General features: G+C 40.1%; 1 protein-coding gene across 2 annotated transcripts in view; it reads right to left on the bottom strand.

Annotated features, from left to right (window-relative positions):
- DNAJC16 (DnaJ heat shock protein family (Hsp40) member C16) overlaps nt 1-13,776 on the bottom strand; it is a 39,688-nt gene that overhangs the window by 9,759 nt on the left and 16,153 nt on the right. For both annotated transcript variants that reach the window (XM_005888878.3, XM_070384963.1), the window contains exons 5-8: nt 10,270-10,454; nt 7,743-7,847; nt 6,435-6,593; nt 210-340 (exon numbers count right to left, since the gene is read on the bottom strand). In XM_005888878.3, coding sequence (XP_005888940.2) covers nt 210-340; nt 6,435-6,593; nt 7,743-7,847; nt 10,270-10,454 — 580 coding nt within the window. The remainder of the gene's footprint in view (nt 1-209; nt 341-6,434; nt 6,594-7,742; nt 7,848-10,269; nt 10,455-13,776) is intronic.

Genomic DNA, 13,776 nt, shown 5'->3' with positions numbered 1-13,776 from the left:
TCAGCTCTCAGGGGGATCTTCTCTGGCACAGCCAATCATTTGGTCCTAAAGTGCCCTGGACTGACATACCCCTCTATTATCATAGCTGTTCATCTATGTTCATCTGTTTGCAACGTGAAGCATAGATTCTGACTGTCCCAGGGTCAATGTTTAACTGCCTTTCAGTAACATGTGACATGATGAGCAGGGGCAAGGCCTTCAGTCCTTACTTCCTTTGTCGGTGAGATCGTTTCACAGGGCAGAGTTCATGGAACAACTTCTGGCTGGTGAGCCTGGCTGCCAACAGATACTTGTTTTGGGTGATAAAGTCATCAATGACCTGCCTCTTCATACCTCGGGCCTGGAGAAAAACCAAGAGACAGTTGATTCTTACTCAGTTTTCTCACTGAGAATGGGCTTGACTTACAGTTTAATAAAAATATGGCTGAGCCTGGCTAAAGAAATAAAACCAAGAAAGTTAGACCTGTTTCAACAAATAAACATGTGGTATTTTCCCAACAATGTGGGGCTGAAAGCAATGATGCAATTATTTCAGGTCAAAGGAAAAATCAAGTGCTCGGGGAACTTCTGTAGACTGTTTTATGCTGGCAGATTGAAAAAGTCAATAATTTTGAGTTTTTAGGCAAATTTACTTCCATTCGAGATTTATAGTAAACTGAGTAATTAAAAATAAACTTCAAAGTAGCAATGTTATTGAGTATAAAAGATGGACTACAAAACTGTATGATGACCACTTTGTTATTATTAATTTTCATATATTTCAAAGAACTGAAATTATGTATACCAGGTTCTCTGACCACAATTAATCAAGACATCAATGCAAGATATGAACCAGAAAATTGCTTTATGCTTAGAAATTAAGAAACTCTGAGCAACTTCTTGATCTGAGAAGAGAGCATATCAGACGTAAGAAAATATTTTTAATTTGGAGTGATCAGTGAAAATATTATTTATCAAAACTTTGGGATGCAGATAAATTAGTATTTGGAGTGTGTGTGTGCTCAGTTGCTCACTCCTGTCCAGTTCTTTGCAGCTCCATGGACTGTAGTAGCCCATCTGGCTCCTCTGTCCAGTGGAATTTTCCAGGCAAGAACAGTGGAGTGGGTTGCCATTTCCTAGTCCAGGGAACAACAGGGGACCCCCATTGTGTTCCAGTAGTTAAGAACCTGCCTCCCAATACAGGGGACGTAGGTTCGATCCCTGGTTGGGGCACCAAGATCGCACATGCTGTGGAGCAGCTAAGCCCTTGGGGCCCATCAACTGAGCCCACGTGCTGCAAACTACAGAGCCAATGTGCTCTGGAGTCTGGGAGCTGCAGTGAAAAATTCCACCTGCTGCAATGAAGACCAAAGAATAAAACAAACAAGTATTAAAAAATGAATGTAATAGAAAAGAAATTGATGAACTAGATATCCCTATCACGAAGTTACAGCAAAAACACAAAAGTAGAAAGAAGGAAATAATAAAGAGAAAAATAGAAATAAAGCAAAATAAAAATATAATAACAAACCAACATTCGTTCTTTGGAGCTAATAAAATTGACACACCTCTGGTAAAACCAATCATGAAAATAAAGAAAGAAAGCACAGGTAACCATTACCAAGGATGATGTGGAGGAATCACAACCTATGTTGCCGAAACTAAAACAAAAGTGTACACATATATATGTATATTAGATATTTAAATTTGAAAATGTAGGTGAAACAGAAAAATCTCTAGGAAAAATAAAACAATACTTGAAAAAAAGAAAAAATAGTACTATAACCATTAAAGAAAATGAGTCAGTAGTCAAAAATATTTCCTTAAACACAAATTCAGGCTGAGATGGCTTTGTAGGTGGTTTTGACCAGACCTTAAAGGAAGACAATCTAATCTTCTGTAAAGTCTTTCTGAGATGGGAAGAAGGGAGGACATGTCCCATCTCATTTCACGATGCAAATATTCACACGTCCATCAACAGAAGCATGAATAAACCCATTCTCATGTTGCCATACATGATACAGGAAAGAGAAACAAATTACCTAGAGTCAAGAGAAACCACCAGTGCTACCAGTGTTACACTAAGCCTCTCGTCATTGCAAAGACTCAGTTTATGTTAAGAATGCATTTTTATATTCATAAAGAGCAAACTGGGGACTTTCCAGTGGTCCGGTGGTTAGGAATCCACCTGCCAATGCAGGGGACATGGGTTCAATTCCTGATTTGGGAAGATGCCACATGCCGTGGGTATTTGGGTCCCCACACCATAAGCACTGAAGCCCGTGTGCTCTAGAACCTGTGCTCTGCAACAAGAGAAGCCACCATAGTGAAGATGCAGTGCAGCAGCCAAAAATGCATAAATGAAAATAAATAAGATTATTGAAAATAAAAGAGCAAATTGGTAAAGCATCCATTGTTCTGGTAATTTTATTAATGTATTTGATTTATAATTTTCCCCAGGGAATAAGCAGATAACAATTCTCAAGGGTACATGTATTACTAGAAAGCAATTTAGGAAATCTTATAGATTAATCTTGGATTGAGATGACCTTCCTCTCTTCCACAACTGGTGTTTGCTTGCTTCCTGACTTGCTGTCTTGGCTCCTGCTTAGCTGCCGTCAGGCACCCCCTCATTTTTATTTGCTGGTTGTTGTTCAGAGTTTCGTCCTTGGCTCCCTCCTCTCCTTACATAACATACGATGCCTGGGAGATCACCTTCTGCCTTTCCTCAGATCTAGATCCCTGCCTCCTTAGGAAATCTAAGGAGGCACACCTCCCCTTAGATTTCCTAAAGGCAGTTCTTTCTTTCTTTCCTTTGTAAAAATATTTATCTATTTATTTGGCTGCACTGGGTCTTAGTTGTGGCACATGGGATCTTCTATCTTTGTCGTGGCGTGTGGGATCTTTACTTTTGGCATGTGGGAACTAGTTCCCAGATCAGGGATTGAACCTAGGTGCCCTGCATTGGGAGTGCAAGGTCTTAGCCACTGGACTGCCAAGGAGCTCCTAGGCACTTTTAATTTTTTTTTTTCAGTTTTAATTCTTGTGTCCACAACTGAACTCATTGTCTTCTTTTTAAACCTGCTCTTCTTCCCTTACTATCCACTCTCCCTGTCTGGCTCCTTACCTTAGTCTCACAGTCTGAGGTAACCTTCCTCCTTCCCATGGCACCCAGAGTGCACCTGCATCTAAGGGAGACACCTACCACAGTGGATGAAAACTGCCTTTAGGTCTTTCTCCTCCCCAGACTCTGAGCCTGATAAAGACTCAGGACAAAGACTAACTCTGGATGTCAGAGCTGTTCTGTATTTAGTGCTCAGCAAGCAGGCAATGAATGTATTGAATGAACGAAATAAAGGATTTTTATAGAATATCTCTTTCTCTTCACTCTAGCCTCTTAGAAGAGAAACTATCAAAGGGCTCTTGTTGATTTTTTAAAAGTAACATTAAAAAATATGTGTTCATTATAGCGATTTTTAGAAACCCAAACACTGAAATAATATTCACTATACAAAGTTGAGAGCAGTGTATTATAAACAGCATATACAATTTTGCATCCTGCTTGTTAACATTATGTTATGAAAATTATCCCATCATTAATTATTTGCAAATTGCCATTTTATTTTTTATTTAATTTTTAATTTTAAAATTTTTTATTTATTCATTTATTTCGGCTGCATCAGATCTTGGTTGCCTCACACAGGATTTTTTCTTGGGGTGCACGGACTCTAGTTGTGTCTCATGGGCTCCAGAGTACATAGGTTTAGTTGCTCTGTGATATGTGGGATCTTAAGTTCCCTGACCAGAGATCGAACCTGTAACCTTTGCATTGCAAGACGAATTCTTAACCACTGGACTACCAAAGAAGTCCAAGCAAACTGCCATTTTAAATGGCTATATAACAGTCCCTATTTGGGATGTGGGGCTTCCCAGGTGGCTTAGTGGTAAAGAATCTGCTTGCCAATGCAGGAGCAGCAGGAGACTGGGGTTCAATACTTGGGTCGAGAAGATCCCTGGAGAAGGAAATGGCAACCCACTACAGTATTTATGCCTGGAAAATTCTACAGGCAGAGAAGGCTGGCAGACTACAGCCCATGGGGTTGCAGAGTTGGACACAACCGAATGACTGAGCATGCACATCTGAGAGGTATGGTATCAATAATTACCCTACCGTTGGATGTTTATATTTCCCCCTCATTTTTGGTATTGTGAATGATATTTAACATCTCTGTATGTAATTCTTTGCCTGAGTTCCTATTCCTTTAGGATAGAGTCCTAAAAGGTAATCTTGTCTCCCTCAATTCTTTACTCAAGTGTCACCATTTTAATGAGGACCTTCTTGGCTGGTCCACCTTAAAAATGTGAGCCCTTTCCCCTAATGCCCTGCATTCCTCTCCCCTGTTTTATTTTTTTCTTTAGCACACATCACTATATAATATACCCTGACAGAGTGTGTCATAATGATCATTGTCCCCACTAGAACCCAGGACAGGGAATTCTGCTGATTTTGTTCAAGGCTGTACCCTCAGTACACAGAGCAGTGTTTGGCACACAGCAGGTACTCAGGAGTGCTGTTTTGCTAGGCAGTTGATATTTTATCACCCAATCACTTTTCTGAAAACTTTTTTTTTTCCTGAGAATTTTGAAGCTTCTTCCAGCAAGGCAAGGCAGAGAAGTGCCAGTTTCTCTGTACCTTCAACTCTACTGCGTATTTTTACTTTAAAAATCGTTAACAATTTGATGAGAGAAGGAAATGTAAATTGCTTTTCTCTGATTATTAGTGAGATTTACTTTTTTAAAGTGTTTACTGAGATCTCCTTGGTGATCTAGTGGCTGAGATTCTGCGTTCTGAAGGCAGGGGCCCTGGGTTTGATTCCTGGTCAGGGAATCTAGATCCCACCCTAAAGTTGCAACTAAAGATCCTGCATGCTGCAATGAAGACCCAGCACAGCTGAATAAAAAAATAAATACTTAAAAAAAACCAAGGTGTTTATTAGTAACTTGAATCTTTTCTCAGGATTTTATTCATCTGCTTCACCCATTTTGGGGGGAAATTTAAACTAGGATAAGAGTAACGTAACATGAAATTAACCATTTTAGTGTGTAACTCAGTGGCATTTTAGTATATCACAGTGTTGTGTAACCCTCACCTCGATTATCTAGTTACAAACATTTTCATCATCCCAAAAGAAAACTCTGTACTCATTAAGTGGTTATTCTCAAGAAGTTTGGGGTTGATTTCTTTGATTAGAAGCAGCTCATTGGAAATGAGAGATAATAATTCCTTTTATATTGGTTGTAAATATTTCCCTTATTGTTTAGTCAAAAAATTTAAGTCTTTCTATAAATGTAAAGCTTATAATCAAGTTATTAAGATTTTCCCAATAAGATTTTTCCCAACACTTTTAGCCCTTTCCTATCTTAAGATCAGATGAATAGTCACTGTATGTTCTCTGAGTTAGTGTATACATTTTTTTTTCTCAGTGATTTTAATGTATATATTTTGGAGCAAGATCAAATAACTTTTACTCACCTACAAGATCTCAGTACAATGAAAGTCTTTTTAAAAGCTCTCCTCACAATTCAACACCTACCCACTTTTGAATATTTAATTATAAAACTAAAACCTTCCAAGGGATTAATGGGATGAAATGAAAGAGTATTTTTTTCTTATTCCTTTTAATTACTGTTCTATACTGAAGCCTTAAAATTATTTTTATAACTTGTTTTAGAATAAGATTGTTGATTTTTTCAAATAGGAGTTTTTTAGAGGTCAAAGATGACTATTATTTATTGTTCTGTTTTTGTGGTTACAGAGCACATAAAATTACCATTTTAACCATTTTCAAGCGTATGAGTCTGTGGCATTAACCATTCACACTGCTCTGCAACCATCATCCGCCATCCATCTCCAGAACTTTTTCGCCTTCCCAAAGTGAAATTGTGCCCCTTACACACTAACTCCCTATTTCTTCTTCCTCCAACTTCTGGCCACCGCCATTCTACTTTCTGTCAAAAGATTATCTTTGTAAGCAGAATAGTACCAAATCATATTTTTTAAACAACTCATTTTTAAACTCTATGACTTTAAGAATTTCCTTCATAGAAGGAAACAGTCATCCATTAGATTGAGAGCTGCTTGAGAAGTATCCTCAGTACTTAGCATACTGTCTGACATACAACAGACAGGTCTGAGATTTTTGAAAGCTTTATTTTATTTAGGCTGCACCACAAGGCATAAGGGATCTTAGTTCCCTGACTAGGGGTCAGACCTGTGCCCCCTGCAGCAGAAGCTCAGAGTCTTAACCATTGGACTGCCAGGGAAGTCCCTAAAGGGAGAGATTAAAACTAGTTTCTTCTCCTCTCCTACTCTGCTCCACTTTGCTATTTATTTGTATATGACACCTTGAGAGAAAACGGGAGGGCCATGTTGAAACAAGGCGACACCCACGTACCTGGATGACGTCTGCAGGCTTGTGGATGTGTTCTTTAAAGATCAGGATGGTGGGGGTATAGACATTGACGTCGTATTGCCTTGTCATCTCTTCTGCCCCTCTCAAACCGACATACACATATCCAAATGACAAGTAATCTTTGTACGCGAAAGCAGTCAACTGTTAGGGAGTAACAGAGAAGAAGAAATGAAATTGGTAGCACAGCATCTAAATTAAGTGTGACTCGTTCTAATCAGTGGGTGGATGAATGCTAGCTTCTATGGGCCCACTCAGGCTGCAACACCCTTGTACTCTTGTAGGAATTCTATGGTCCTTTAGGTGAAAAATCCATACCAACAAAGCTGAATAACAATTAACACTGTTTTTCAGACAGAGCAAGATATTTATTTTACTGAGATCTGTGCTGGGGGTGAGAGGTTTGGGGAATTACCTGTACCCCAACTACTATTTATTTTTCTAAACTGGAGTATAACTGCTTTACAACGTTGTGAGCTGTACAACAAGGTGAATCAGCTGTGCGTATACATATATCCCCTCCCTCTTTGATGTCCCTCCGCCTCCCCAACCCTCAATCTCACTCCTCTAGGTCATCACAGAGCATCAAGCTGAGTTCCCTGTGCTGTACAGCAAGTTCCCACAAGCTACCTATTTTACACACGGTAGTGTATTTATCTCAAACCTAATCTCCCAATTCATCTCACTCTCCCCTTCCCCCGCTACGTCCACCCATCCATTCTCTACGTCTGCATCTCTATTCCTGCCCTGGAACTAGGTTGATCTGTACCATTTTTCTAGAATCCACATATATGCGTTGCTATATATTTGTTTTTCTCTTTCTGACTTATTTCACTCTGTATGACAGACTCTAGGTCCATCCACATCTCTACAACCTGTACCCCAAGTGACCATGCCAATGGCGCTTTCCTCTCATCTCCTGTCACAATGATAACCAGAGGTGTGCAAGTGCAGTACAGTATCATTCAGAGGGCAGGTTTGGAATCAGACTTCAGAGGAGTCAATATTCAACCCAATGCAGGGAGACCTTGGGCAGGTTATACAACCATATAAACTTCAGTATTTTGGCCTATAAAATAGGGATCATAATCTGTACTGTTGGGTTCTTCTGAAGATTAACTGCTACTGTGTGTGTGGAAAGTGCTAGCCTAGTAATAGCATCAGTAGGTCCTCAGCATTCGGTGCTTTGAGGCAAATTGCTGGTCTTCAAACATTTCTCATGGGGTGAGCTATTACTTATAAAAAGGAAAATCACCAAAATAAGAGGAAACATTACCCGGACACCTAAAGTACCTTGTAGAGCAGTGGTACGGTGGGCATTTGGTCAAACAGGAGGACACGTGGTTTATTCTCTTGCTGCCAGCCAGAGAGGAACCTGACATAATTTTTGTTTGTAACCTTGAATTGAAAAGAGGATGTCAGTTCCAACATTTAATTCTTAACAGTTATAATCCAGTCAGGAGATAAACAGAATCAAATAAGGGTAAAAGACTGTTTTGTAAAAAATAAAAAATGCAGGCAACTAATCTTTTTGCCTTCATTTAACTAAAATTAATTAAAAGAACAGAAATATTGATTTCATATTTTCATGTGATCCAACTTATACAGACTGAAATTATAATCTTTCTGAAATTATTACTGACCATATCATAAAAAAAATTGAGCTTTTGAAGCTGGTTTGCTTAGTTACAGGTGACTTTTTAGTTTATTAGATGACAATGAAATAATTGCTCTTTCAAAATGACTTAAATAAAAATAAGTGGGCCCACCCCACCTATATATCACATAATTTCATTCATTGCCATCTGAACTGCTACTTTTAAAAAAACTTTTACAGTATAACTTCTTTTCAATGTTGTGTTAGTCTGAATTGATACTTATGTGCTTCCCTGTTTATGCCTTAAAATAATCCTGAGAAAACAAAAACATGAGTAAATTATTTTCTAGAAAATTTTTATCATAGGTCAAAATTTATCTTTCAACTGTGCTCCCAGAATGATTGATATAGAACTTCAATCTGATCGTTTCACTCCACTGCTCAGACTCTTTCAATGGCTCCATCACCTACAGGCCAAGCCTCTTTAAAGGAGACTCTCATGGTGAGATTCCCCTGTTCCTTCCCCATTAACCGCTTTAGCCTGTCCTTTCCCACTCACTAATGACTACTTCATACAAAGCAGGCTGTCTCATGTTCCAGACCTCTGCCTGCCTGGAACTCATTCCTTACTTCACTTTCCTCATCCAGCAAACTCAGCACAGGGGTCACTTCTGCCAGGAAGCCTTTCTCAAGTCTCTAGGATGGACACTCTGCATATAGGATGGAAGCGGTCACCCATTAGATTGGGAGCTTCTTGAGAAGTATCCTCAGTACTTAGCATAGTGCCTGATATACAACAGGTATTTGGAAAGGTCTGAGGACCTACCAAGACAGCCTGTCATGGTTTTAGGAGGCTACAATGTACTCTGATAATTTCAAGCTAACTCCAATAAATGTTTCTTTTTGGGTAATGATCCTGGTGGGATAGACTGTGTAGAAATAGACTGGAAACAGCTGGGTGTTTAGCTCTTCTTGGTATTATTAATCAAAAATCATCTTCTTTTTAAAAATTTTATTTATTTTTTAATTGAAGGATAATTGCTATACAAAATTTTGTTGTTTTCTGCCAAACATCAACATGAGTCAGCCACAGGTATACATATAAATCACTTTCAAGTAAAGCAAAATAAGAATCCTGTTCTAAGAAACTGAGGGAAAAATGCTTCTTAAATATAAAAATCATAGTTTAGCTTGTATGAACTCCTTGTGCCTAGTTTCTCTAGCTCAGTCTTTTGTTTGTGAAATTTATTCATACTGTTGCATCATATGTGCTCTGAAAGTTCCAAAAATAACATCTGGTTTCATGGAATCTAGTGCTTTCAATAGCTGCTGCTGCTGCTGCGTCGCTTCAGTTGTGTCCGACTCTGTGTGACCCCATAGACGGCAGCCCACCAGGCTCCCCCATCCCTGGGATTCTCCAGGCAAGAACACTGGAGTGGGTTGCCATTTCCTTCCCCAGTGCATTAAAGTGAAAAGTGAAAGTGAAGTCGCTCAGTCGTGTCCGACTCTTAGCGACCCCATGGACTGCAGCCCACCAGGGTCCTCCATCCATGGGATTTTCCAGGCAAGTGTACTGGAGTGGGGTGCCACTGCCTTCTCCTAAATATATAACCAAATAGAACTTAATTTGAATACTCTCTTAAGAAAAGTATCTTCAAATGAACAAATGCATGAAGCTGGAAAGAAACTCTTCATCCTATGCTGTGATCTAACTTTTTGTTGAGAAAATAAGATGCACTCTCACTTTAGGCTCAGATTCCTATGACAGGAAGGGAAGGGAAGCTTTCCTGGTGGCTCAGACGGTAAAGAGTCTGCCTGCAATGCGGGAGACCTGGGTTCTATCCCTGGGTCAGAAAGATCCCAAGGAGAAGGAAATGCCAATCCACTCCAGTATTCTTGCCTGGGAAATCCCATGGACAGAGGAGCCAGGCAGACTATAGTCCATGGGTTCGCAAAGAGTAGGACACGACTGAACAACTTCCTATGAAAGCATCAGTCTTCCCAGTGGTTGTAACAGGGATAATCCTTTCAGTCTCTCTACTTCACCTATTTCAGTTTTCAGCCTCTAGAAGACTTCATTTAAATGATTTAGTCTGAGCAAATAATTAATATGTGTCTTGTCCTGCTCAAAATGAAACTCAGGTCTGAGGATGACCATGGGTCAAGTTCAGAGCAGCCAGCAATCCTAGGTGCTCTTAAACTACTTCTAAGCCACATACTTACTTTCTCCACCAAGTTCCCTGGAAGCAGACTCTCTACAAACTGCCACAGGTTCTCACGGACGACTGCATTGTGGAAGAAGGAGACCTTCCCATTTATGATTCCTAGGATCGAGGGTGTGCTGTGCGCTCCCAGGTGATGGGCCAGGCGTCGCTCGTACCCAGCGTGGACCACGCCAATTCCTACGCCTGAAAAATACAAAAGACCTTCATGAAGGCCTTTTATGCCCTCGTGACAGGTGAAAAAGTGTTGCTAAGTAATTTTCTGGTGTGAAACTAAAATTCTGACTTAGTAGGAGGGGATATCTTTCCCGACAGACTGTCTAGCATCCCTGCACTGTTGAAATTCTAAATTGGTTCAATTTTTCTGCAAAGCCATCTGGCAGTGTTTAAGAAGAGCTACAAGTCTTTTTATCTTTTAGTCTGTTGTTTCTATTTTGGGGAGTAGATCAAGAAGAAATACTTCAAAAGAAAAGAACAACCTGTCCACAATGGTCCTATTCATAAAGGACACCATCTGTAAACAATTCAAGGGTTCGTCGGCTTGGCAATGGTTGAAAAAACCCTAGGATTTGTTGATAAGCTAGAATCAGTCTTCTCACTCTTCAGAGCATGTCTCCCTTTTATTTTATAGAGATGTTATACAGATTCTCAAAGAGAGAGATTAGGTAAAAATCATTAGGCCATATCCCATATAACTACTGCTAATATTTTGGTATCTGTTCGTATCTTTTCTTATACAAATAAGTGTGTATGCGTGTTTGTATACACATAAAATAAAATGGGATCATCTGATACCTATTTCACTTAGTGTTTGAATAACTTTTCTTGTCTTTCATTCAAACAATATATTTGGAGGGCTAGATTCTTTGCTAAACATTGGAGATACATTAAATGTTAATAGCCAGTAAATATTCTTTTTTCCCTGGGATGTCTAACAGACTTCTAAGTTTCAAAAACAAACCCCTCATCTTCTTTCTCAAACCTGTTCCACCCAGGCTTTCACCATTTCCATCGATGGTGGTTCCTTCCTATTACTCAGAACTTTTGTCTTAAGGGTCATCTTTGACTCCTCTCATCTCTCACACCCCACATCCAGTCTGTCAGCAAGTCCAGTTGGTTCTGTCTTCAAAATACAGTAGGAATTCAACTGTTTTTCTCCACTTGCACTGTACCCTCTCAGTCATCTTTCTCTCTCTCCCCCAAGCTGCTGTAATAACCTCCTCAATGGTGTCTTGTTTCTCCTTGTCCCCCCACACTTTCTGTCCTCAGTATGGTGGCCAGACGGTCCCTTCTAAAACATAAACAACAGATCATGTCACTCCTCTGCCCAAATTTGGCACAGACTCCCCATTTCACTCAGAATAAAAGTCAGTCTTCACCAAGGCTGACAAGACCCTCTGTGATTTGGCCATTGGCCTCCTTCCTCTCCCACTCCTCACGGTCACTTACTCCCGCCCCTAGTATCCCTGCTCTTCTGGAAACACACTGGCAGGTTCCTGCCTTTGGCTTCAGCGCTGGCTGGTCCTTCTGCCTGGAGGGCACATCTCTGGACATCTGAGTAGCTGACTCCTTCAACAACTGCAAGTCCTTCTCAATGAGACCAAGCAGCTCCCATGTTGAAAACTGCTCTCCCCTCATGCAGCCGACTTGGCATGTCTTGAGCCCTTTCCAAGTTAGGCAGCATGCCTACAGCTTTAAAGATGTTATCACTGTTCACACCAGCAAACCCCGAGTGGTAGGCATTGTCATCTTCATGGACGAGCAAGCTGGCATTTGGAGAGGCTGAGGAAACCTTCCTGGAATCACAGTTAGTGTACAGTAGGACGAAGAGTTGAACCCTGGTTCAAACCTGACCTGCAGCTGACCGCAAAGCCTGGTTCCTTCCTATCCCCAGTAGGTTCTACCACTAGGTTCTGAATGCTGGAGGGATCAAATTCTTAGAGATGGACTCACCACCAAGGACCTTACCAGGGACTGCTATATAGGCCAGAAGCCACCATATTAAACTGATTCTGGAGAATATGGCTTTCCAGTAACTATTCAGAGGGGCTCCCTACCAGACTTTGGGACTAGAATCAGTAATCAGAATGGTGGCTGGTGGGCCCAGAATCAGGACAGGAGAAGCAGGCAGTCTTGGGAGAGCAAAGGAAACTGAAGAGATCTTTTGAGATTGCTGTTCACCCCACTCTCCCCTCCGATATTCTTGAAGCTCATTCTTTCAGCCCCTGCAGGATGCCTGCTCAGTGAGATCTTCCTCTTCTGCTGGATTTTTTTTTGGCTGCATCGTGAGGCAAGTGGGATCTTAGTTTCCTAACTAGGAATCAAATCCATGTTCCCGGCAGTGGAAGCAAGGAGTCTTAACCACTGGACCACCAGGGAAGTCTTATTGCTTCCTGATTTAAAACTGAAGACTCTCACCCTGGCATTCCCTAGAGCCCAGCCTTTTTTTTTTTTTAAATCATACTCTACAAACCAGCTGACAGATTGTATATTTTGTTTGTTTCTTTGTGTCTCTTCACTAGAATATAAGCTCTATGAACATAGGGGCTTGGGGCATTTTGTTTACTGCTTTATAACCCTTAGTATCTGGAATAGTTCCTGCCACTTAGTCATCATTCAATTTTTTAAAAACAAGTAAATGAAGTAAATACTTTGAATAAAGTATTCAAAGTCAGAACCAGATTCAAACCCCAGCTCTGCTACCCATTAGGTGTGCAATCTCAGGCAAGTCATTTAATGTCTTTGAGCTTTAGTTTCCTTATTTGAATAATGAAGATAAATTGTTGTGAGGATTAAATGACACACTGAGTTGGCCAAACAGTTCACTTTGGTTTTTCTACGAGATGTTATGGGAAACCCAAACAAACTTTTTGGTTAAGGCAATATAAAAAAGAACCTAGCCCAGAGCCTGTAATATTGCAGGTGCCTAGTTAATTAGAACTATTATTATCAAGTATTATTTCATCTAGACCATGTGAAGTCTGATCTACAGACTGTCTCTCACGTGAGTGGAATTATAACCTCCCCAGAACTCTCTCTCTTACGTGGAGTGGGATAAACCAGGCCACACTCTCACTCTTTATGTCATCTTCCCCACACGTTCCTATACTCCCATCAATATAGCTTTTTTATGGTTAAAACAGAATACAAGTGATCAGCTTCATTTCTCTTACTTAAAATTACCACTGAGTTCTTGGAATTACCTACATCACCTTCACTGTAGCTTTTCTCAGCCTATAAAGGCTATTTCTTTGGATCATTTCTATAAAGCACTTCGATTCTTAATATTATCATCACATTTCTAAATTCTAGAAGAATGCTACTTCTTTCCTATAGATTAATTATCACATAAATTAGAGTAGAATAAAGAATGATACACATTTGATATTTAAAGTTGTGGCATTTTTCCTCCTGAAAAGATATTTAAGAATATAACAGGAATTCAAAAATTCTCTGAAGTCCAGACCCTAATCCTTCCCTTGCTCCCCATCCAAGCTGGGAAGGAAGA

Source organism: Bos mutus, chromosome 16 (genome assembly GCF_027580195.1).
Source record: "Bos mutus isolate GX-2022 chromosome 16, NWIPB_WYAK_1.1, whole genome shotgun sequence".
Lineage (NCBI taxonomy): Eukaryota > Metazoa > Chordata > Mammalia > Artiodactyla > Bovidae > Bos > Bos mutus.
This window is presented reverse-complemented; position numbering and strand designations above follow the sequence as displayed.